Raw genomic sequence first — 23903 nt, 5'->3', positions numbered from 1 at the left:
AACACCACATTTCAAATGTTTATTTTTCTCTTATCCGCTTTTTTCACTGTCCAACTTCCTCATCCATACATAGAGATCGGGAATACTATGGTCTGAATGATCCTGTCTTTAGTGCTCAGTGATATATCTTTGCATTTGAGGACCTTTTCTAGTTCTCTCACAGCTGCCCTTCCCAGACCTAACCTATACGGTTTAGGTCCAGGCTATTTATCAGACCTTATCTCCCTGTATGAGCCTGCCCGGGCCCTGAGATCCTCAGGAGAGGCCCTTCTCTCAATACCCACATCTTCTCAAGTACGACTAGTGAGGACGCGTGAGAGGGCCTTCTTGGTGGCTGCCCCTAAGCTTTGGAATTCCCTTCCTAGGGAGGTAAGAATGACCCCCTCCTTGCCGTCCTTCCGCCGACAAGCAAAGACCTTCCTATTCCAACAAGCCTTTGGAATTGAAGGCTAAGGATAGGGCGTGAAGGGTGCTGCATTGCTAATGTCTATTATTTTTAAACTAGTTTGAACTCTTTTAGCTATATGTGTGTATGGTTTTAATATTGGAAATAGTTTAATCTTATTTTAATATAGATTTTGTATGTTTTTAATTATATGTATTTTTTATCTGGAAGCCGCCATGAGTTCCAGTTTTGGAAAAATGGCGGGGGATAAATAAAGACAACAACAACAACAACAACAACAATAATAATAATAGCCGCCTTCTGATTTCTTGACTATTGTCTCCATTTTGGTTAATGACTGTGCCGAGGTGTTGATAATCCTTGACAAGTTCAATGACCTCGTTGTCAGCTTTAAAGTTACATAAACACAAATTTAATAAATACAATTTAAATAAACAAATAAACAAGCCGGCTGGCCTTTCTGCCTGCAGCTGTTCCTCACCTCCCCCCCCAACTTCACCGCCGGTCAGAAAGACAACCCAACAGACCAATGGGAGTCCAGGAGACGGGCCCTCTGACTAATCAAAGAGCAGCGTGTCATCCCGACTACTCCGGAGGGGTCCAGCCGACCGTTAATGACAGTTGGCCGCGGCAGCGCGCGCCTGGCTCACTGCGCAAGCGCGTGGTGCCCGTTCATGTCGCCGCCGCCTCAGCCTGAGGGAGATGGAGGGGTACGTCCAGTCAACCCAGGCAGCTCTTGTTTCCCGCCGCCACGGGCGCTTTGTTGGCCAAAGTACCTCTCCCGCCTCCGCCCCTCCAGTTCCCTATTGAATATTTGGGGCTGAAGCGGCTTTCCACTGCCCGGCTGGAGGCTGCAGACCTCCGCCTGCTGAGGAGGCTCCCTCTGCGCGGCTTCTCTCTCTCTCTCTGTGTGTTTGTTTTAAACGGCTGCTGAGGCCAGTGACGGAGCCGGCTGACCCCGAGGCTTTCTGTCAAGGTCGACCAAGGCGAAAGGGAGGCCGGGGCTTCGCCGGGGCTGGCGTGCCCTGCGCGGGACAAAACAAAAGGCGGGCTACGGGTGTTCAAGACCCGTCGCCGTCGTGAAGCCTGCCACATCTCGAGGGGGCAGGTGCCGGCGCTGAAAAGGCCGAGCCTCCTCTTGCGGGGAGGCAGCTGAGGTTCCTCTTGGTTGTTCTGGCTGCCTTTCTCCGGGCCGCCGCCCTAACAGGAAGGGATCCTCGCCGTATTCCGGAGTTCCTTCAAACCGTTCAGTTCTCTTCTCAAACGTGCAAAGGCCCTTGCACGCGCTTGTGTCTTCATTCGCACGCCCTCGTGCTGCGTCCGGGCTAGGATCCGTGGAGGGGTGTGTGTGTGTTGCGGGGGTAGCTAGTACCCCGCATTGGCATTAGAAGTCTGGCAGCACAAGCCTAGCTACGTCTACTCGGAAGTAAGACCTGTTGAATTCAGTGAGGCTTACTCTCAGGTAAGTGGGGGTAGGATAGCAGCAGCCTTCCTAAAGCTTTTGAATCCCTCGCTTGGGAACCTCCTTGGACTCCTCTGCTTAGTGCCAGTTACATGTTCCAGAATGCATAAATTTCTGCACACAATTTATTTTATTTATATCCTGCCCTTCCTTCCAGCAGAAGATAATTGTGTCTTCACGCACTCTGCTGCTGTGTCTATGCTTGGGATCTGGATGTGTGTGTGGGGGGGTAGTATCCCACATTGGCATTAGAAGCCTGGAAGCACAAGCCTAACCAGAAGTCAGTCCTACTGGATTCAATGAGGCTTCCTCCCAGATAAGTGAGGGTAGGATTGAAGCCTAGAACAAGATATCTGAGCCTCCCTCAAACCAGGCATGGGGAAACTTAAGAACAAAGCAGCAGGTCTTTCTGAATCTTGCCCTTCTCAAATCACCTTGAGCTGATGAAACAGTAGGAAGGCTCCACTGCTGGGAGGAGAGTGACATTGCCTTAATTAGGATCCTGTCTGACTTCAGGACTTTGTGTCCCCTCCAGCTTTTTTGACCCCAGCCCCTTTTTTAAAGCCACCACCCCATTCCCAAGAAATACAATTGCTGGTTGTGGTCACCTGTGGTGAGAGGAGGGAAAAGCACTTTGCACATGTTCAGTAGCCCTTTCTTTACATTTAAACAAGCTTTTGCATTGAAATACAGCCATGGATTTTTCTATGTTAGCCAGGCTGTTACTGCTATTCTCCCTTTCCCTGACATTTTCCCCTAGCTTTTCTCTTCCTTGTTAGGTGTGGGATGTTTTACATTCTGGTTTGGGGAGATATAATCAAGACAGCTTACTGCAAGCTATTTAACCCCTTCATGTCAACACACACGTAGATACACACTGAGACTATGTTACAGATAGGGTAGTAAAACTTTGGCTTTCCCCCACCTTTCCAGTGTAGGTCTTTTGGTGAAGTGGGATTCTGATCCACAACACTAATTGGACCTAATGTGCCCAGAGTTTGATACACCACATTTATTTACCTAGGTAACACCAGTGTGTTCCGTTTCTGCATATGTTTGGTTTGAGATGAGTTTTGTATTAACAACTATGCCTTGTTCTGCCAGGCTGTAAAAAGGGTCTGAGGTGGACAGTTGGTTTGGATTTCTGTTGCCAACCCTTTTTGTGAGGGTGGCTCCACTGCTTAAGAAAAGCAACACCAGACAATGCACAAATATGACTTGTCCACTTTCTGTTTGCATTTCATATGCAAACATACTAAAAGAGAATCCTCACTCTTGCAGAGAGAGGTGTGAGCATGCATGCATTTGTCTTACTGCATCTCCATGGAATAGATGAGTGGTTCCCCTTTAAGGTCCATTTTGAGGAAGCTTTTGTATCATAAATGCTTTAACCTGGATTGTGAAATAAGCTTACAAAGGAACATGAAATGATTTTAAACTTTGCTGTGAAATACCAACCAGCCCTACAAAAATCTTGTTTTCTGCAACTAATGCACTTATGCCATACAATGAGGGTTATCTGATCTTCACCCACTGCGGCAAAGGGAAAATGTATTGCCTTTAAAGAAGTGAAATACTTTGCAGTAGGTACTGATTGACAATATAGGGCAAAGCTAAATGATATAGATCAGAAAAGTATGCTAAGTGTGCACCTGAGAGTATTCTTCAAAGTTCTGAAATGCGTTTCCTTTAACTATCTTATTTGCTGAAATCTTGTGTGTGCAAACAACTAAATTCTAAAAGGTTCTTTTTTAAATTTAGAGGCTATCTCTAATATAACTACTTTTTTTCTTTTTTTTAACAAAAAGGTTTTTCCAAAAGAGTTGCTCTGAGTGTTCTAGAAAATAGTGAAAATGGTGACTTGGGCTAAATGAGGTAAGCTTCAATGAGAAATAATTTAATTGTGTTCAGGCACAGGAAGGGCTGTGGCTCAGTGGGAAGGCACATGTCTAGTAGGCTCAATCTCTGGCATCGCCATAGACTGGGAGAGACCCCTATCTGAAGCCCTGGAGAATCGCAGCCGGTCAGTACTGAGGTTAGATGGACCAGTGGTCTGACTTGGGATAAGGTAGCTTCCTGTGTTCCACTGACCAGTATCTGAATAAGTATATTTTTTGTTTATAAAAGTATTTATATACTGACAATTCATACAATATAACAAGGTAGTGTACAGCAGTATATAAAATATAAAACATAATTAAAAGAGTACAACATGATGGCTAAAATGACTGACTGATTAAAAAAAATAACCAGTAGCATAAGTCTACATAAAAAAAGAGACACCAAAAATCAAAAGTGAAGACACCTGCCAAATCACTGCTGGAAGAGTGTTCCACAGCATGGGACTGGTGATGCTAATATTTATTTTTAGTATCGGGGATTACGAATCACGACTATTGCTGCGGCCGCTGGTTAAAACCAGGAAGTAGAAATAGGTAGGTCGAGTGGTTGTTTAGCAAGTTGTACAGGCAAAAAGAGAACTATTGGAGTAAGGTTGTGCAGGGAGGAAGCATCAGTATAAAATGAAGTATCACACTAGTTACTGAGCATTTTCTTAATTGTCCTTTCTAAATAGTACAAATCAAAAAGTATTCTGACCCCAGCATATTAGGTTGCCATCGAAGGGCAGGATCCCAAATTCAATCTGAGTTATATCCATGGTTTTGCATTCAACTTTGCTCTTTAAATCCTTAAGCCCCAAACCCCTGATACTTCATATGGGCAATCTGAGGTCCAACACGCTGGCAAGGTTTAAAGTGGACCCACAAACAAATCTCCATCCTTGGTTGAAAACAAAGCCATGCTTCCCCCATTTCCTTATGTCAATCCCTTCTTCAATCCTCAGTGAGTGGTTGGAAGTGGGGAAGCAAAAAGGAGGTCCCCCTTTTCCTCCCACTCTACAAACAGTCTCTGGATCCCCTGCCTTTCCCTTTGATTGCATGGATCTTTCTGGTGCCACCTTAACTGAAGAGGATGCAAGCAGCAGCAACCCCCCTCCATTGGGTTGGAGTTTTCAGATTTCCCCATGATTGGGGAAGTCCAAATTAACCCTACTAAAAAGGGGGAGCGTCTGGTTGCATCATGTGAATGATGCCCAGAAATGTTGGACTCCAAAACAGCCTCGCACACAAAATAAGAAGTAAGTTCCATAGAATTCAGTTGGGCTTACTCTCTGGTAATTGGGGGTTAGGATTACAGCCTTATTCTTGTAAACATCTCCCACAAATTTTACCTCCATATCCTAACTTGCCTGTATAATAACAAATATATCCAATATCTTTTGCAGTGGAACCAAGTTCTAATAATTTCACTGATAAACCTCTAGTTGAATTTGAGTAGAAACAAGTGACAAAACCAGTCAGCCGACCAACATTTTTTTTTTTAACTGAAATGTAGCTGTATTGGCATATATTTTATCATGAAGGGTAGGGGTTCTTAATGCTTTCCTACCAGGCTTTTCTTTCTTTCTTTGATTGGTTGATTGATTGACCGACCGACCGATCGATCAGTCGACACAACTGAAAATATTTTTGTTGTGAAGTCTCAGTCACTCTCCCTTGTTGTTGGAAGGGCAGAGAGTGTTAAATTCTTGCCTAGCTTCCAGACAGTGCCCTCAGTTCCCATCCCATGGAGTTGGTCCAGGAGGATACCATGGTTGACTGTAGGTGAGTGGTCAAGCATCTGCCGTGCATGCAGAACGCCCTAGGTTTAATCGCTAGGTAGGGCTGGGAGAGTCTTCCAGACGGAAACCCTGAGAACCGCTGCCAGACAGTGTAGACAGTACTGAGCTAGATAGAGCAGTGAATCTGATTGGTACAAGGCAGCTTCCTTCCTATAGTACAGTGGTTCTCAAACTTTTTTGGTTCGCGGCGCACTGTAAACATATAAAAATTTTCTGGTGCACTTCATGTACAAAATTAAAAATATATTAATATATTTTAAACTATGACTAAAAATAACTTAATAATATACTATCATAATATTCGCGGCACACCTAGCCACCTCTTGCGGTGCACTAGTGTGCCCTGGTGCACCGTTTGAGAATCACTGCTATAGTATCAAAAAGCACAGAGATCTCAAGTGGCAGGAACAAGGTTGTACTACCCTTGTTTTGCTCTTGGTAAAGGTCATCCATTAGGATGACCAAGGCTGGCTTGGTCCCATAGCCTGGCCTGAACCCAGACAGAAATTGGTCTAGATAATCTGTGTCATCCAAGAATGCCTGCTGCTGCACTGCCACAATCCTCTCCACCATCTTCACTAAGGTATAGTACTAGATATCAAGAATGCATGTTCTGAACACATATGTTGAAAGTTTATGTGATGTAGCAGGAAAGCTGCTATACTACTAGTAACATGACTATCTAGAGAATATCTTACTAGGCTTTCCTCGTCTGGTCATCCCCCCTGCACTTCCAGAAGTGAGGCCACTGCTTCTGAAAGCTCTCAAAAGGTTATGCTGCTATAAAAATCCTAACTTCATGTTTAAGGTGACAGCGTATTGCATTAATAACTCTCAAAGCATTATAAAACTTTCCAAGAAATGCCCTTCTCCCAAGCCCTCTAAACACTTCAAAACTGGTTAACTGCTTAGCCAGGCATAATGGAAGAATCTGGCAGCTACTGCATGGCATATATTGATACCAGCCTTTTGATGGCTTTGGGTATAGAATGATTTGGATGGGCAACATGATCAATAAATATCCTGCCACAATATCAATGGTAGGCATGATAGAGGATTTCATTTATTCCAAAGTATTTATAAGCTGCCTTTGAGGGTCACTCACAAAGTGGCATACAAGAAAAGTGCAGTTAAACTATGGAATTTGCTCCCACAAGAGGCAGTGATGGCCAACAACTTTGATGGATTTAAAAGAGGATTAGACAAATTCATGGAGAAAAAGACTGTTGGTGGTTGCTAGCCATGATGGCTATGCTCTGCTTCCATAGTTGGAGGAAGTATGCTTCCAGATACTAGTTGCTGGAAACAACAGGAGGGGAAAGTGTTCTTTGCACTCAGGTCCTACTTATGGGATTTCCCATGGGCAACTGGTTGGCCACTGTGAGAACAGGATGCTGGTCACTGGCCTAATCCAGCAGGTTCTTCTTGTGTTTTTATCGTAGTGATATGAGTACATTATGACCAGAGTTCTTCAGAAGTTCCAGGGGAACCGTGAAAAGAAAATTAATAAAGGCTGCCCAAAATATAGCTAATTTACTGATGGTAACCTTCCCTAAATATATGTAGCTACAGAAGACTATCAAAGTTCTTTTGATTTTCATGGGTATGACCAGTTACTTGCAGTTTAATCCTGTACATGTCTCCATTGAGTTTATTGGGACTTATACCCAGCTAAGCGGCTATAGGATTGCAGCCTGAAGAAGCTTAATCTACAACCTAACAATATTGCAGGAAAATGTGTACTCAATAATAGAAAGAGTTAAGTTCATGGAAATGACCCTGTTTAAAAAATTAACTATAATGTGTACCAGTAAAATTTATTTAAGTCAAAGGTGTACTAAAGAACGATAAGGAGATTGCAGAGAAGCTAAATGAATTCTTTGCATCTGTCTTCACAGTGGAAGATATAGGGCAGATCCCTGAACCTGAACTAACATTTGCAGGAAGGGATTCTGAGGAACTGAGACAAATAGTGGTAACGAGAGAGGAAGTTCTAGGCTTAACGGACAATATAAAAACTGACAAATCACCGGGCCCGGATGGCATCCACCCGAGAGTTCTCAAAGAACTCAAATGTGAAATTGCTGATCTGCTAACTAAAATATGTAACTTGTCCCTCGGGTCCTCCTGTGTGCCTGAGGACTGGAAAGTGGCAAATGTAACGCCAATCTTCAAAAAGGGATCCAGAGGGGATCCCGGAAATTACAGGCCAGTTAGCTTAACTTCTGTCCCTGGAAAACTGGTAGAAAGTATTATTAAAGCTAGATTAACTAAGCACATAGAAGAACAAGCCTTGCTGAAGCAGAGCCAGCATGGCTTCTGCAAGGGAAAGTCCTGTCTCAGTAACCTACTAGAATTCTTTGAGAGTGTCAACAAGCATATAGATAGAGGTGATCCAGTGGACATAGTGTACTTAGACTTTCAAAAAGCGTTTGACAAGGTACTTTTCAACTTGGTCATTAATGACCTAGAATTAGCAGTGAAGTGGCCAAGTTTGCTGACGACACTAAATTGTTCAGGGTTGTTAAAACAAAAAGGGATTGAGAAGAGCTCCAAAAAGATATCTCCAAACTGAGTGAATGGGCGGAAAAATGGCAAATGCAATTCAATATAAACAAGTGTAAAATTATGCATATTGGAGCAAAAAATCTTAATTTCACATATACGCTCATGGGGTCTGAACTGGCGGTGACCGACCAGGAGAGAGACCTCGGGGTTGTAGTGGACAGCACGATGAAAATGTCGACCCAGTGTGCGGCAGCTGTGAAAAAGGCAAATTCCATGCTAGCAATAATTAGGAAAGGTATTGAAAATAAAACAGCCGATATCATAATGCCGTTGTATAAATCTATGGTGCGGCCGCATTTGGAATACTGTGTACAGTTCTGGCCGCCTCATCTCAAAAAGGATATTATAGAGTTGGAAAAGGTTCAGAAGAGGGCAACCAGAATGATCAAGGGGATGGAGCGACTCCCTTACGAGGAAAGGTTGCAGCATTTGGGGCTTTTTAGTTTAGAGAAAAGGCGGGTCAGAGGAGACATGATAGAAGTGTATAAAATTATGCATGGCATTGAGAAAGTGGATAGAGAAAAGTTCTTCTCCCTCTCTCATAATACTAGAACTCGTGGACATTCAAAGAAGCTGAATGTTGGAAGATTCAGGACAGACAAAAGGAAGTACTTCTTTACTCGGCACATAGTTAAACTATGGAATTTGCTCCCACAAGATGCAGTAATGGCCACCAGCTTGGACGGCTTTAAAAGAAGATTAGACAAATTCATGGAGGACAGGGCTATCAATGGCTACTAGCCGTGATGGCTGTGCTGTGCTACCCTAGTCAGAGGCAGCATGCTTCTGAAAACCAGTTGCCGGAAGCCTCAGGAGGGGAGAGTGTTCTTGCACTCGGATCCTGCTTGGGGGCTTCCCCCAGGCACCTGGTTGGCCACTGTGAGAACAGGATGCTGGACTAGATGGGCCACTGGCCTGATCCAGCAGGCTCTTCTTATGTTCTTATTTATATTCAACAATTGTCTTAAAACAGAATAAAATTTGGGTTTGTAAGATCTTTAGTTGAGTGGTGAAATAATTTGGGTTTATTTAGATTGACATCTATTTCGAATTGACATTCTTAATGACACTTTCTGATTATTTTCTTTTAGGTATATCTTCCATGTCCCTGTAAAGGTTTAAAATCCTATCTACGATGCATTTAATACTGGTATTCTTCTTTCATGGAATAATTCATTGCTCTGGTGGTAATTCTGTTTATGAGTCAGTGCCCAGATTACTATTGGTGTCTTTTGATGGCTTCAGGGCTGATTATCTGAAGAAATATGAATTCCCAAATCTCCAGGATTTTATTAAGGATGGTGTTTTAGTAGAACATGTTACCAATGTTTTCATCACAAAAACTTTCCCAAATCATTACAGTATAGTCACGGGGCTGTATGAAGAAAGCCATGGGATTGTGGCAAATGAAATGTTTGATGCTGCTACCAAAAAAACATTTTCACCATTCAGTGACAGAGATCCTTTCTGGTGGAATGAGGCAGTTCCTATTTGGGTGACCAACCAGTGGCAGGAGAACAAAACAAGTGCTTCTGCCATGTGGCCTGGCACTGACATAAAAATTCACAATACTACTCCTCATTTTTATATGAACTACAGTTCTGCAGTACATTTCAATAAACGGGTGGAAAACATCATTGCGTGGCTGAACCATTCTAATCCACCAGTCACTTTTGCTACTCTTTATTGGGAAGAACCAGATGCAAGTGGACACAAGTATGGGCCAGAAGATACTAAGAACATGACCAAAGTCTTAAAAGAAGTGGATAAGCTTATTGGCTTTCTTATTGAAAAGCTTAAGACTTCCAAATTGTGGGAGAAAATTAATATTATAATTACAAGTGATCATGGCATGGCACAGTGTTCCACGGACAGGTTGATCAAACTGGATGAGTGCATTGACCGTGATAAGTACAAACTGATAGACAAGAGTCCAGTTGCTGCGATACTGCCAAATAGTGAGTATATTCTTAATATATTATGTTTTTTTTTAAAAAAAAACACCTTAATTTTGAAATCTTAACATGAGGCTTCAGACCAAAACAGACAAGATATGAAGGATTAGTGATGAACAAATCTCCCAACTTCTTTTTTTTAAAAGTGGAAGCTTTGAATTTTGATTATTATCCTAGGGGTGTGGGGAGAGCACTAAGTAACTATATGATTTTCCCCTGAGGTGGCTAACTGCATATTCAGGGAAGGGGGGTAGGAAAGCCTTATAGTTTCATCTGTTTTTGCCCCTATGATAAAGCAGATGTGTTTATAGCAACATGATTGACACTGGGAACCTCTGAAATAAGGTGTCTTCTAATATGGCTGTTGCATGTAAATGCTACATTTCCATGGGATGAGTGTGCTGAGCACCACCCCTTGCATCACTGTCCATCATCTTGCATGATTTGGAGGGCAAAGTCTTAAGTGAGGAGCCTCCTATACGCATGGAAACACCCTGTACAATTTAAACTTCATATGGGGAGCCTCCATGAGGACAGGATGCTTCCCTGTTCAGACTTCACCCTCCAATTTGTGGTAGGCCTAGCGACAGAGTGGAGTGGAGCTTAGTGCACTCATCCCTGCTCATGTATAGTATTTACACATGAGCAGCATGCCTGCATAGGGCTACAGTTAAACATTGTAACTGATTCAACTGTTAAATGCTAAAATGTAAAATGGCCTCATTGTACCTTCCTCTCCTATAAGTTCTAGGACCTGGGAGACCAGAGTTCAAATCCCCTCTCAGCCATGAAGCTCACTGGGTGACCTTGGGCCAGTTGTCTTAGCCTAACCTACCTTACAGGGTGGTTGTGAGGAAAAATGGGGAGGGGGAACCATGTATGCCACCTTATGCTCTTTGGAGAAAACATGATGTAAATGTAACCCCAGAGCAAAGTACTGTGCCAGATAAATATTTTAATAGGATTAAAAATGTGATCCACATTGAGCTTGCAACTCAAATGAGTGTGAATGGCAAATACTTTGGCTGCTTTATACTTTTCAGATGAAACGTATGTATATAACTTACTGAAAAACTGCAGCCCACATATGAAGGTTTATCTTAAAGAAGAAATTCCAGATCAATATCACTACCATCACAATAAGCGCATTCAGCCCATAATTTTGGTTGCCGATGAAGGCTGGACAATTGTACATAACGAGTCTCTTCCAAAGTGTAAGTGTGTTCCGCTGGTATGTTTGCTGTAGGCCTGATTTGGAGCAAGTTGCTCCCTTCTGTGTGTAAAGAGCATTGTCATGCAGGGCACAAAAGCATCACCACCTAAACATTGATGTCTTGTGGAAATGCAGCATTCTTTCAAAACCATGCAGCCGTGAAAGCTGAGATTTTTTTTCCAGCTGGTAGATTCTGCCAAATTTCACGTATAACTCCGTGTAAACAGGCATGGCAACAAATATTAGTCTGGCTTATGACAGAACCCTAACTTTGGCCGATATGGGCAGTTCCAAAGTCAGCTTTTGACTTGGTAAACTCAGTGAGTCAGGTCAATGTATGTGCATAAATGGTAGACTGAAGGCATCTCTCCATCATAAACTCTGTGGCAGCGCAGGCTATTGATGGTGCTGAAATTCAAAACTTTAGGTGGAGGTAGGAATGCCCTTGGTTCAAAAAATGATGGTCAGTTATAAGCCAGGCCAGATCCCCTCCAGAAATGTGCCTGGCTCATGATTGTTCACCATCGCTTTTCAAAACTGGATTGAGCCAGGAGAAGAACTCTTCTTTTTCTCTCACTCTCTGGGAGTAATATTGAGTGTGCTGAGGAGAAACCAGTAGCCTGAATATGAGCCATGCCTGCTGCTGCAGGCTTCCTAGCAGGCCAGAGTCAGCTTTACAAAATGGTCAGGTGAGGATGGAGATGATTGGGGATGAGTTGTCCTCCGCTTCTTGAGGGAACTTGAGAAGACACTGTTTATTCAAGGATTCGCAGTTCAAGGTAAAAAAACCTCTTAACTAGGGTGAGCTCGGAGATTGTGTAATTACTAGTAGACAGTGACAACTTTATATATTTATAAATTATACAATTTATATATTGCTTGACAATAAAGACCTCTAAGTAGTTTACAAAAAACTGTTGTTGCATTCTATAAAGTCCTTTTCTGCTAAATCAGAATTCAGTTTCCAGCTGTTGTAAACAGATAGTTTTAGTGTGACATGGATAGAAACCATCTTCCTTAACTGCTGCTCCTGTGTTCTGGCATTCTAAATATGTAGCCTAACTTGACTCTTAGCAGCTAGCTAAATGGTGGGGAAGGTTTCCAGTCCTTTCATCACCAGTACTCCTTAACTCCTGTATAGCAGCTAGGCTACTGGTGGGGCAGGGGCAGGCCTTCTTTCCCACATCTGGCTCTGAGGGCCCTGTCCAAGAGCTTCATTCAGGCAGTCCATGGCATGTCTGCACTAAATATTCATACTGGTTTTGATTTTTTAATTGCTGCTTTTATTTTTTATATCAGGCTTTATTGTATTATAATTTGAATTCTATGAACACAAATTGTAATCCAATATAAGAAATAAAAGTAATAAAAACCTAATTAAAAACCATACAGCATCTAGCACAGCAGATTACAATTGCTACAAGAGTCAGAAAATCATTAACTGGTCTGCCAAGACCATCAGCAATTTTCAAGTAGCCTGTGGAGAAAAAAGTTTGGGAACCGCTGTGTTGGCAGAGTGAGATGCAGCCATGATCCCTCTTCCTCTGTTTGCCACACACACAATGTCTCTCACTTGTGACATCATGTGGATTTAAATTGAAAGCTGCTTTGTGAGCTGATCTTCACTGAAATGTGTGTTATGTGCCTTCAAGTAGATCTTGACTTATGGCGACCCTATGAATCGGCAACCTCCAGTAGCATAAACCACCCTTTTGAGATTTTCAGGTGTGTGGCTTCCTTTATGGAAACAATCTATCTCTTGTTTGGCCTTCCTCTTTTTCTACTCCCTTCTGTTTTTCCCAGCGTTATTGTCTTTTCTAGTGAATCAGATCTTCTCATTATGCATCCAAAGTAAGATAACCTCAGTTTTGTCATTTTAGCTTGTAGTGATAGTTCTGGGTATAAATTATATGTACACAAATAGTGAGCTTAGCCCCCTCTAGGATGCACACCTTAACATGGTGAGGGGGTTTGAGAGTGTTGAAGAAGCTGAGAGCAATGCCGTCAGGAGTCTAGACCACGAGGCTAGACTCCTAGCAGGGGCACCCAAGCGGAATGGTCAAAGCTGAGACACCAGACTAAGATGCATCCAAACTCGGAGGAAGGCAATGGTAAATCACCTATGAATACCTCTTACCATGAAAACACTATGAACAGAGTATCCAAAATGCAACACGAGATAGTGCTGGAAGATGAGACCCCCAGGTCAGAAGGCACTCACTGAGCTACTGGGGAAGAACAAAGGACAAGTACGAGTAGCACTGTGACTAATGACGCAGCTGGCTCAAAGCCGAAAGGAAGCCCAGAGGCTGATGTGCACAGATGGAAAAGGAGAGTCCGGAGTTGTACAACGCACACAATAGGAACATGGAATGTGAGAAGCATGAACCAGGGAAAGTCAGAAATTGTCAAGCAAGAAATGGAATGTATCAACATTACAATACCTGGTGTGAGTGAATTAAAATGGACAGGAATGGGACATTTTCAATCAGGCAACTACAAAATATTTTATGCAGGAAATGAGAAATTAAGAAGAAACGGGGTTGCTTTCATAGTGAGAAGTGATGTAGCAAAAATGAACTATAACGCAAGGTCTGAGCATTATAGTAATGAGATTTAATGGGTAACCTATTAACATAACTATAATCCCAGTCTATGCTGCAACGGCAAATGCAGAAGAGGAGGAATTGGAGAGATTTTACACAGAAGTCCAGGAAGAAATTGATCACACACCAACACAAGATGTGCTGATAATCATGGGGGAATGGAATGCAAAAGTAGGGAACAGAGAAGAACTAGGAATTGTGGGGTAATTGGGCTTAGGAGATGGAAATGAAGTGGGAGAAAGACTTACTGAATTCTGTGAAGCCAATAATTTGTTTCTCGCAAACACATTTTTTGAGCAACCGAAAAGACGACTGTACACGTGGACATCACCAAATGGTCAATATAGGAATCAAATTGATTATATAATTGGTAGCAGAAGTTGGAGAAGTTCCATACTTTCTGCAAAAACAAGACCAGGAGCAGACTGCAGATCATGAACTGGTCATATCGAAAATCAGAGTAAAGCTAAAGAAGAAGAACAAAGCAATCATAATGCCAAATTGCAATTTAAATAACATCCCAGAAGCATATAAAGATCAAATAAGGAACAGGTTTGAGGCTTTAAACTTAGTTGACAGAGAACCAGAAGAACTATGGAGTGAAGTCAGAGATATCCGGGAAGAATGCAAAAAGACAATACCCCTAGTTAAAAAGAGAGGAAGACCTCGATGACTGAAGAAACTCTTAAAATGGTTAAAGACAGAAGGAAAGCAAAAGGAGACAGAAACACAGTCAGAACCTGAAATGCAACAATACAACGACTAGTATGTAGGGACAAGGAGAACTATTACAATAGTTATTGTATAGGAAGAGGACAACAAAAAGGGTAGAACAAGAGCCCTATTCCAAAAGATTAGAGAAATTAAAGGGAAATTTAAACCAAGCGTAGGTAGGGATGTTGAACAATCAACGGGAACACACTGACTGACCGAGATGAAATAAAAGGAAGATGGAAGCAATACACTGAAGAACTCTAGAAAAGAGATGTAACGATGACAGATTCATTCATGGAGGAACCGTATGATGAAGAACTAGAAATTTTAGAATGTGAGGTGAAAGCTGCTCTTAAAGTACTTGGAAGAAACAAATCACCAGGAACAGATGGCATACCAATAGAGTTGCTACAAGCTACAGAGACTGAATCAGTCCAAATTTTGACAAAAAATTGTCAACAGATATGGAAAACTAAACAACGGCCCACAGACTGGAAGCATCCAATATACATCCCAATTCCAAAGAAAGGGGATCCCAGGGAATGCAGTAATTATCGAACTATTGCCTTAATATCCCATGCAAGTAAAGTAATGCTCAAGATTCTACAACGAATGCTCTTACCATACATGCAGCAAAAAATGCCAGATGTTCAAGCTGGATTCAGAAAGGGAAGAGGCACCAGAGATTATATTGCAAACATACGTTGGATAATGGAACGGACCAAGGAATTTCAGAAGAAAATCACCCTGTGCTTTATAGACTACAGCGAAGCCTTTGACTGTGTAGATCATGAAAAACTATGAAATGCTTTAAAAGAAATGTGGGTGCCATAGCATCTGATTGTCCTGATGTGCTCTGCACAAGAGGCTACTGTAAGGACAGAATATGGAGAAACCGATTGGTTCCCCATTGGAAAGGGGGTGAGACAGAGGTCTATTCTATCACCCTATTTGTTTAATCTATACGCAGAACATATACAGAAAGCGTGATTGGACCAAGATGAAGGTGGTGTGAAAATTGGAGGGAGAAATAGCAATAATTTAAGATATGCAGATGATACCATCCTACTGGCAGAAACCAGTAATGATTTGAAACGAATGCTGATGAAAGTTAGAGGAAAGCACAAAAGCAGGACTACAGCTGAACGTCAAGAAGACTAAAGTAATGATAACAGAAAATGTTTAAAGTTGACAACAAGGACATTTAATTTGTTAAGGATTATCGATACCTCGGCACAGTAATTAACCAAAATGGAGACAAGAAATCCGAAGAAGGCTAGGACTGGGGAGGGCAGCTATGAGAGAACTAGAAAAGGTCCTCAACTGCAAAGATGCATCACTGAACACCAAAGTCAGGATCATTCAGACCATGGTATTCCTGATCTCTATGTATGGATGTGAAAGTTGGACAGTGAAAAAAGCAGGTAAGAGAAAAATCGACTCATTTGAAATGTGGTGCTGGAGGAGAGCTTTGCGCATACCATGGACTACAAAAAAGACGAATAATTGGGTGTTAGAACAAATCATACTGGAACTATCGACACTAAAATGATGAAACTAAGATTACTTTGGACACATAATGAGAACACATGATTTACTAGAAAATATAATAATGCTGGGGAAAACAGGAGTAGAAAAAGAGGAAGGCCAAACAAGCGATGGATTGATTCCATCAAGGAAGCCAGAGACCTGAACTTACAAAGTCTGAGCAGGGTCTATTGCAGGTCACTGGTTCATAGGGTCGCCATAAGCCGTAATTGACTTGAAGGCAGATAACAACAACAAAGTGTACTTAGGTGCTGAAGTTATGACAAGTGTCATCAATGGGGGGGGCTGTAACTCAGTGGTAGAGCATCTGCTTTGCATGCAAAACGTCGGTGGTTCAATCCCTGGCATCTCCAGGTAGGACTGGGAGAGAACCTTGCCTGAAACACTGCAGAGTGCCTGCAAGTCAGTGTAGACAGTACTGAGCTAGATGGACTACTGGTCTGATTAAGTATAAGGCAGCTTTCTGTGTTCTAAAACAAGGCTCCTGAGAAACAGGAGGGAGGTCATGGTCTGAGGAATCCAAAGATTGCGGAAGGAGAAAAAATATTTAGGGGGAAAATAAAATATTTAGAGGGCAAAAAAGCCAAAAACATTCTAATGAGGCCTAAGCATACTCTGGCTACAGAATGCTGAGTGTCTGTCAGGGGTTAGAATTAAAGATCCTGGAAAAGGACATCCTTGGCCAGCTGTAGCACTCCACAGTGCAATACTTTGTTCCAGGTCCCACTTGTATAATAGTATATAGCACCATCCTAGCCATGTCTATTCAGAAGCAAGCCCTATTAAATATAATGGGACTTAATCACAAATAAATGGGGTTAGGATTGCAGCCTCAGGCTACTCTAAGGGATGGCAGAGATGAATGAGGAAATTCCAGGAAAACATTTTCAGGACTGGAACAACTATCTGGACAGGAAGAAGGGAAAGAGCTGGATTCTTGTCATAGCAATGGACAAGAAAGATATAAAATATTAAGCTGACTTCAGAATTGGACGGGGGAAGGTTTTTTAATGAGTGACAGTAATGTTAAGCTAACCTAGCCTTGGCCATCAGGGTTCACATGCAGTGCTTTACTTTCTGCTGCCATTCATCCTACAGGGTGGGGGTAGTCACTGTTGGTGCCCTCCAGATACAGGTGGCCATGCTGGGGAGTTAATTGTCCAATGGTCAGATGATGGGAGTTGTAATCCAACAACAACTGGAGAGTACGTCTTGGTTTCTCTTGCTATTGGGAAATGAACTAAAACCTGCCCCTGGTAATCCCATTGTGTGAAGTAAGAAGTAAGGTTTATTTATTTTATTTATTTATTAGATTTCCTTCTCCCCAATAGGAGCCTTTTTCACCTTAAAGAACAATAATTTTATTATTGTGGTGTATTTTTGGGCATCCTGGGAAAGAGGTGAGGGGAAGAATAACAGTTACGCAGGTTGCATGCAATTCAAAGGCAAAGCTAGCTCTAATTATTAAATAATATTTGGAATGTTGTATAGGGGAATAAGTGTCTTACAGGACAGTTGTACTGGAAAATGACAAAACCTGCAGTTTTATATTTTCAGGATTGTCTTTAGTGGGGAAATAGCTTCTCATGCTGAAACTAAGTAGGACATTGACAACTCTTGTATTCCTTTTTTTCCAGTAGGAGACCATGGCTATGATAACTCTCTTCCAAGTATGCATCCATTTTTGGCAGCTCATGGGCCTGCTTTTCGCAAAGGTTACAGACAAAAGACAATTTATACTGTTGATATTTATCCAATGATGTGTCACATCCTAGGTTTGACACCCCAGCCCAATAATGGCACCTTGAGCAATGCCAAGTGCTTGTTAGCTGACCAGTGGTGTATAAATGTCCCTGAAGCTATTGGAATCGTTATTGGGGTCTTTATGGTGTTAACTACTCTTACATGCCTTATAATAATCATGAAGAACAGAATGCCTTCTGTGCGTCCATTTTCACGACTTCAGCTTCAGGAAGATGACGACGATCCCTTAATTGGATAATATGTACTGACTCGTCTTGAAAACTGGACATAATACTAAAATTACACTGGATAACATCTTATGGTGCACTTTAATAAATACCCAGAATATTGCTGAAGAACATTGTCTCTCTGAAATAGAATAGACCTGTTTTTCTAATGGAAAAGACATTGCGTCACTGTTAAATTTTTAATAAAGTATAGGCTAGAGTAGTCAGATTAGAACTATGAGATTTAAATGTCTGCAAATGATGATGCTTTCGTGCATTTCTTGCATAAATTTCTGGAGATACCTTTGGCAAGGCATGAAGTCTAGTGAACAAAAATTCTGTTCCTGCTAGCTGATAGAGATTATTATTCCAGTTTCTGGTATTCAGCACAATGCTAGAAGGGTAAATTATTTAAATTAGAAGCAACTAGCAACAGGAGCCCTCAGTACCATCTAGATTACATCAGTCTCTAATTTAACCTGCTACACTGAGAAAATGTAGAAATGTAAAGGCTGGCATACCCTTATAAATTCCTCAAACAGTACTGAGAACAAAAGAAATAGTATGTCAAAACTGCTCAAGCAACTTTGTCCCAGAGCAGTATAACTGAAGAGCTACTGTCTTGAGTGCTTCCTTAATTGTAAATTGTATGTTGATTTTAAACATTGCTAACCACACGTGGTTGCCCTCAAAGCCTTTCCCAGTGCAGTTGGTTTATGCAGTGGAGTTAGTCTTATTTAGCCCTGGAAGCAGCCTCAGGCTGTGTTCAAACACTTCATTTCTTTGAACAATATACAGTAATGGCATTTTAAATGTTACTTCCTGCTATGTGGGTTGCATGTATAAAGGGATTTTTAATTGCAAACATGATGGATGAAGCAACATTTAAATCAGTGGTGACTTGCATGTGTTTATAAGGGTATTATATGTGCAATTAGGTAATTTCAGAATTTTGAAAAATATAGCTCTGTTTTGCCTTTGATGAGCTTGCAAAATTAATGCTACTTTAAATTACCCATCCTTTTCCAAATCGTCTCTCCTCTTATAGACAAAAGCAATTGCCAGGTTGTGCTAATTTGTAGCTTCTTTGTTTTTCATGAAATTATCTCAAAACCTCAGACCAATTTCTGTCATCTCTCTAAATGTTCATGGTAGCTTCTTTGTCCAAATCAAGTAATACCTATTTTACTATTCAGTAAAAAACAGAAGATATTCAATTTTTCATAACTTCCTAGAATCATCCAATTTACATGTAGACTGTAATTTATGAGACACTACAGAATATCTTGTTAATTATGGTATATTAAACCTGAAGGTTAGAGTCTGAGGGGAAATGAACGTTCAAGGTACAAAGTGGCTGTATGTTTTTTAGTATTTTAAACATGGCCACGTATTTGTTTAGAGGCAGTTTGCTGATAGAGCAAGGCAGTTATCCTTACAGCCATGGCCTTAGAAGTCCTTCAGGCACACTCCATAACATATAAGAGTTGGTGAGGCTGCAGGTTGTGGTTTATGCATGCTTGGGGCAGTTAATTGTCTCTTTTCAGTCATGAGCAGCCTTGAGTGATATTGTATGAGGAGCTTCTGACACAAGGAAATCTTCCCTTTCCTACTTATTTATATATTATTAAATTTATGTCCCGCCCTTTGTCCCAAAGGGAGCTGGGGTGCGACGGAAACAAGATTGATAAAACACTAAAAAAAACTTATAAAAACATCTTAGAAACAAAACATCTTTAAAAACAAGAATTTGTGCTTGGAGTAGATTTCTTTAAGAGTGGACTAAGGCTGTGTGTGCATCATACATTTAAAGCATATGACTTTCCCCCCCCCTTCCAGAGAATTCTGGGAACTGTAGTTTGTCAAGGATGCTGGGAATTGTAGCTCTGTGAAGGGTAAACAGAGATTCCCAGGATTCTTTGTGGGAAGTCTTGTGCTTTAAATGAATGCAGCCTTGGAAATCCATTTCCTTTATATGGCACTATTACCAGAATAGTAGAAGTGGTGTGAGATGTAAGACCATATTTTCTAAGAAACCAAACAATTAAAATAATTTCTTATGCAGTACAAGTCTGATAATATTTCAGTAGTTCCTGGAAGTTTTAACGCCTGCAGTATAGCTAGTTGAAACTGCATGATATGACAACCATGAGCTGCTTCATAGGGCTGTTGGATATTGCTTCTGAAAAGTTCTCTCTGTCCTGGGGATGTCTAGCTGGATATTGGTCCAGGCAGGAAGGATAAACCTAAGTTTATGAAATGGAAAAGAAATACCCAGTATGAGCTGTATTTTGAATTGTTTATAGGGTAGTGCCTTAACTTAAGTATTTATATTTGTATGACTTGGGTTTTTTTATGGAAAGGTTTTGCCTTTATGAATTAAAAAAAATGCTTTGGTGATTACTTTTGGGCGCCAGTGTTCTATGACTGCATTCATTCTAAAATTCGTACTTGTAGAATAAGCGTAATACCCAATTAATCTGTTTTGTGAGTTTGTTTTTTGTTTGCTATCTTCCACATGACCATTTAAGAATATAAGAGCCGTCTGGATCAGGCCAGTTGCCCATGGGAAGCCCATAAGCAGGACCTGAGTGCAATAGCACTCTCCCCACCTGTGATTCCCAGCAACTGGTATTCAGAGGCAGACTGGGGGCAGTGCATAGCCATCATGGCTGGCAGCCATTCATAGCCTCCTCCATGAATTTGTCTAATCTTTTAAAGCCATCCAAGTTGGCAGCCATCACTGCCTCCTGTGAAGTATTTTCTTTCCAACCCTACAGGAGCTTTTTTGATTCCAAATGGGTGGCACCATAGATTTGTGTGGCTGCATTCTGATAGTTATAGTACCGGGGGATCACCACTGAAATGTTCTGCTAACTCTCAGCTCTGTTTCTGTATGATATCTGAGTCAGGAGAGGCTGTGCAGGTTCTGGATTGGCCTGGATATAGTGATGGGCAGGATAAGGGCCAATAAGCTAAAGCTGAATCCCCAAAAGATTAGGGTTTATTGGTGGATGGTTCGTTGGCTAGGAATTGGGGAAATGGCCCGTTCTCAATGGGGCTGCATTCCTCCTTGAGCATGTTTGCAGTCTGGTGGTATGCTTTGAACTATTTATGTTGATGGAGGTCCAAGTGGCAACCACAGCTATGAGTGCCTTTCACCAGCTTTGGCTGGCTGACTAGCTACAGCTGCTGCTGGACAGGAATAATCTGGCTACTATAGTCTGAGTTGGCAATTTCACAGCTGCATTTCATTATGTAAAGCTGCTTTGGGGTTTGGCACAAAAGTTGCAGTTGGTGCAGAATGCTGCAGTGAGACTGTTTATGGGGACAGTTGGTGTTGAAAGTTGCCAATATGCTACCAAGCCAGATGTAAAGTGCTTCTTTTGACATGAAAAATTCTAGAGAGCTTGGTACTCAGATACCTGGAAGACCTCCTGTTTCCTTATATACCTGTCCAGGATTTTTCCTATTGCACTTTGCAACTTGTGAGAGGGCGATGCAATTCTAGAATATCCTCTTCTCTCAGGTACAAGCAGCACCAGCGCTAATGGAGTTTCAACCCCATGTAAAAGCATAGCTATTCACCCATCCCTGAGTTGATGTAGCTATGTAAGTATATTGTTTGACATTCACTGTTTTTAAATGAAATACTGTTTTATTGTATTTCCGCGTTGTCCCTCGCTCTGAGATTGTGTGAAGAACAACGAACAGCAGGTTATAAATTTAGATAAATTTCAACAACCTAGTTCATCCTTCAAAATGTCAATAAGTTACATAGTCTGCTATATTCATTTACAGCAAAATACTTTGAAACCATCCCTTGCCTCACTTTCTTACAAGACATTCTCTTTGGGGAAATTCTGTTATTTCAGTTTTCAACTTGTGGAAGAATTCCAGCATACCAGTGGTGTGAGAGAATTTGTGCAAATGCCCTGTCATCCTATCTGGATTACTGCTTTTAACTTGTGGAGAAAAACCCCCAAAAGTTTTTTTAGTTTCAGTCAGATGAGTCAGGTGTCAGTTTTCAAATTATCAGTCATCAGCAATACGACATGTGAGAAGGATCTTGGAATTGTCGTTGATCACAAGCTGAAAATGAGCCAACAGTGTGATGTGGCTGCCAAAAAGGCAAAAGCTGTTTTAGGCTGCATTAACAGAAGTATAGTTTCCAAATCGCGTAAAGTATTAGTTCTAGTTTCCAAATCGCGTAAAGTATTAGTTCCCCTCTATTCAGCACTGGTTAGGCCTCATCTTGAATACTGCATCCAGTTCTGGTCTCCGCACTTCAAGAAGGATGCAGACAAACTGGAACAGGTTCAGAGGAGGGCAACAAGGATGATCAGGGGACTGGAAACAAAGCCATACGAGGAGAGACTGAAAGAGCTGCGCATGTTTAGCCTGGAGAAGAGAAGGCTGAGGAGAGAAATGATAGCACTCTTCAAGTACTTGAAAGGTTGTCACACAGAGGAGAGCCAGGACCTCTTCTCAATCGTCCCAGAGTGCAGGACACGGAATAATGGGCTCGTTGTAGGAATCCAGATTTTGAGTGGACATCAGGAAAAACTTCCTGTTAGAGCCATATGACAATGGAACCAATGACCTAGAGAGGTAGTGGTCTCTCTGACACTGGAGGCCTTCAAGAGGCAGCTGGAGAGTCATCTGTCGGGAATGCTTTGATTTGGATTCCTGCATTGAGCAGAAGGTTGGACTGGATGGCCTTATAGGCCCCTTCCAACTCTGCTATTCTATGATTCTATCTAGACTTGACAAAACAAGACTTTCCACATATTTCACTACACAAACTCACAACTTAAGTTGGAATAAGTCATGAAACTGCCTGTTAAATTATTTATACTGCTTTGTAGTTTTAGTAAAATTCCCGAGGGGATTTTATAATTAGTTATGGTTTCTGTGCATAAATGCAATTTTAATGCCACTTGTTCAAGGAAGTTACTTATCTGGTTATTCCTAATTGCTTCATTTGTTCCAGTTACATCTAAATTAACCACAAAAAAGAGGAAACTTCATTACTAAATAGTTGTGCTGTTACCTTCCAACAGCTTATAACACCTCCCCATATAAAAAGAACAATTCCTTGACATAACGGTATGACAGTTTAACCTTTCAGTGCCACATGAAGTGTATTTCAGAATAGTTTGTTCAACTAACTGCCTGCTAGTCATCCTTGCATTTCCTCTTATGCAGTTAGAGCTCTACACAGTGGTGACTCGCGGTTCCATGGCAGTGGAATCCACTCTAGGTTTTCATCCGAACTTTCCAGGAGCTGTCCAAGGTTGGTTGAAAATGGCAGGAACTACATTTAAAACCCTGGTACAAACAAATGCAAAGGCCAAGAAAAGCATTGCCAGCTTTAAACATATGGGCTTGAGGCTTACCTGTTCCTTCCATGAGTGAAATCAGCCCTGTTGTTGGGGGGGTGTAAATAGGGGCAAGATTTTTTTGGGGGGGGAATTGCCCTTTTAATTTGTGATATGATGGACAATGACAGCCCCATTTAATAAATGACACCTTGTTTTAAGAATACGATCCTCTAAAATATTCAGTGAATAAGGCAGGGCAAGTGCACAACAAAAGCCTCACCTAGATGAGCACCCAAAAGTCTGTTCACTCAAGACTCCCTGACTGAGCGTGGATTTTTCATGACCACAATCACCCTATAAGTTATCCTGAAAAAACAGCCTGTATAATAATATGATCCTAGAAGAGTTAAATGAGAAATTTGTATTATGGGCTAGAGTTTGCCCTTGGACTTTCC

At 41.5% G+C, this 23903-nt stretch overlaps 1 protein-coding gene across 2 annotated transcripts; it reads left to right on the top strand.

Annotated features, from left to right (window-relative positions):
- Positions 1–1009: 1009 nt before the first annotated feature.
- ENPP4 (ectonucleotide pyrophosphatase/phosphodiesterase 4) lies at positions 1010–20527 on the top strand. 2 transcript variants are annotated; one of them, XM_061607122.1, is made up of 5 exons: positions 1010–1868; positions 3677–3743; positions 9210–10076; positions 11117–11287; positions 17792–20527. In XM_061607122.1, exons 3-5 carry the CDS (start codon positions 9254–9256, stop codon positions 18154–18156), a joined length of 1359 nt encoding a protein of 452 aa, XP_061463106.1. In that variant the 5' UTR covers positions 1010–1868; positions 3677–3743; positions 9210–9253; the 3' UTR covers positions 18157–20527. The 2 variants fall into 2 exon arrangements, with proteins under 2 accessions (XP_061463106.1, XP_061463108.1); XM_061607124.1 differs by having other exon boundaries at positions 17795–17884.
- The last annotated feature ends 3376 nt before the right edge of the window (positions 20528–23903 follow it).

Source organism: Rhineura floridana, chromosome 1, assembly GCF_030035675.1.
Source record: "Rhineura floridana isolate rRhiFlo1 chromosome 1, rRhiFlo1.hap2, whole genome shotgun sequence".
In the NCBI taxonomy this organism is placed as follows: Eukaryota; Metazoa; Chordata; class Lepidosauria; order Squamata; family Rhineuridae; genus Rhineura; species Rhineura floridana.
The sequence above is the reverse complement of the archived record's forward strand: the minus strand, read 5'-3'. Positions and strand labels throughout refer to the sequence as shown.

Excerpts from the sequence above, each read along its gene's own strand:
- ENPP4 (XM_061607122.1), top strand. The coding sequence starts at position 9,254 with ATGCATTTAATACTGGTATTCTTCTTTCATGGAATAATTCATTGCTCT. Across the intron at positions 10,077-11,116 it reads TGCTGCGATACTGCCAAATA|ATGAAACGTATGTATATAAC; the intron begins GTGAGTATATTC and ends TATACTTTTCAG. Across the intron at positions 11,288-17,791 it reads TAACGAGTCTCTTCCAAAGT|TAGGAGACCATGGCTATGAT; the intron begins GTAAGTGTGTTC and ends CTTTTTTTCCAG.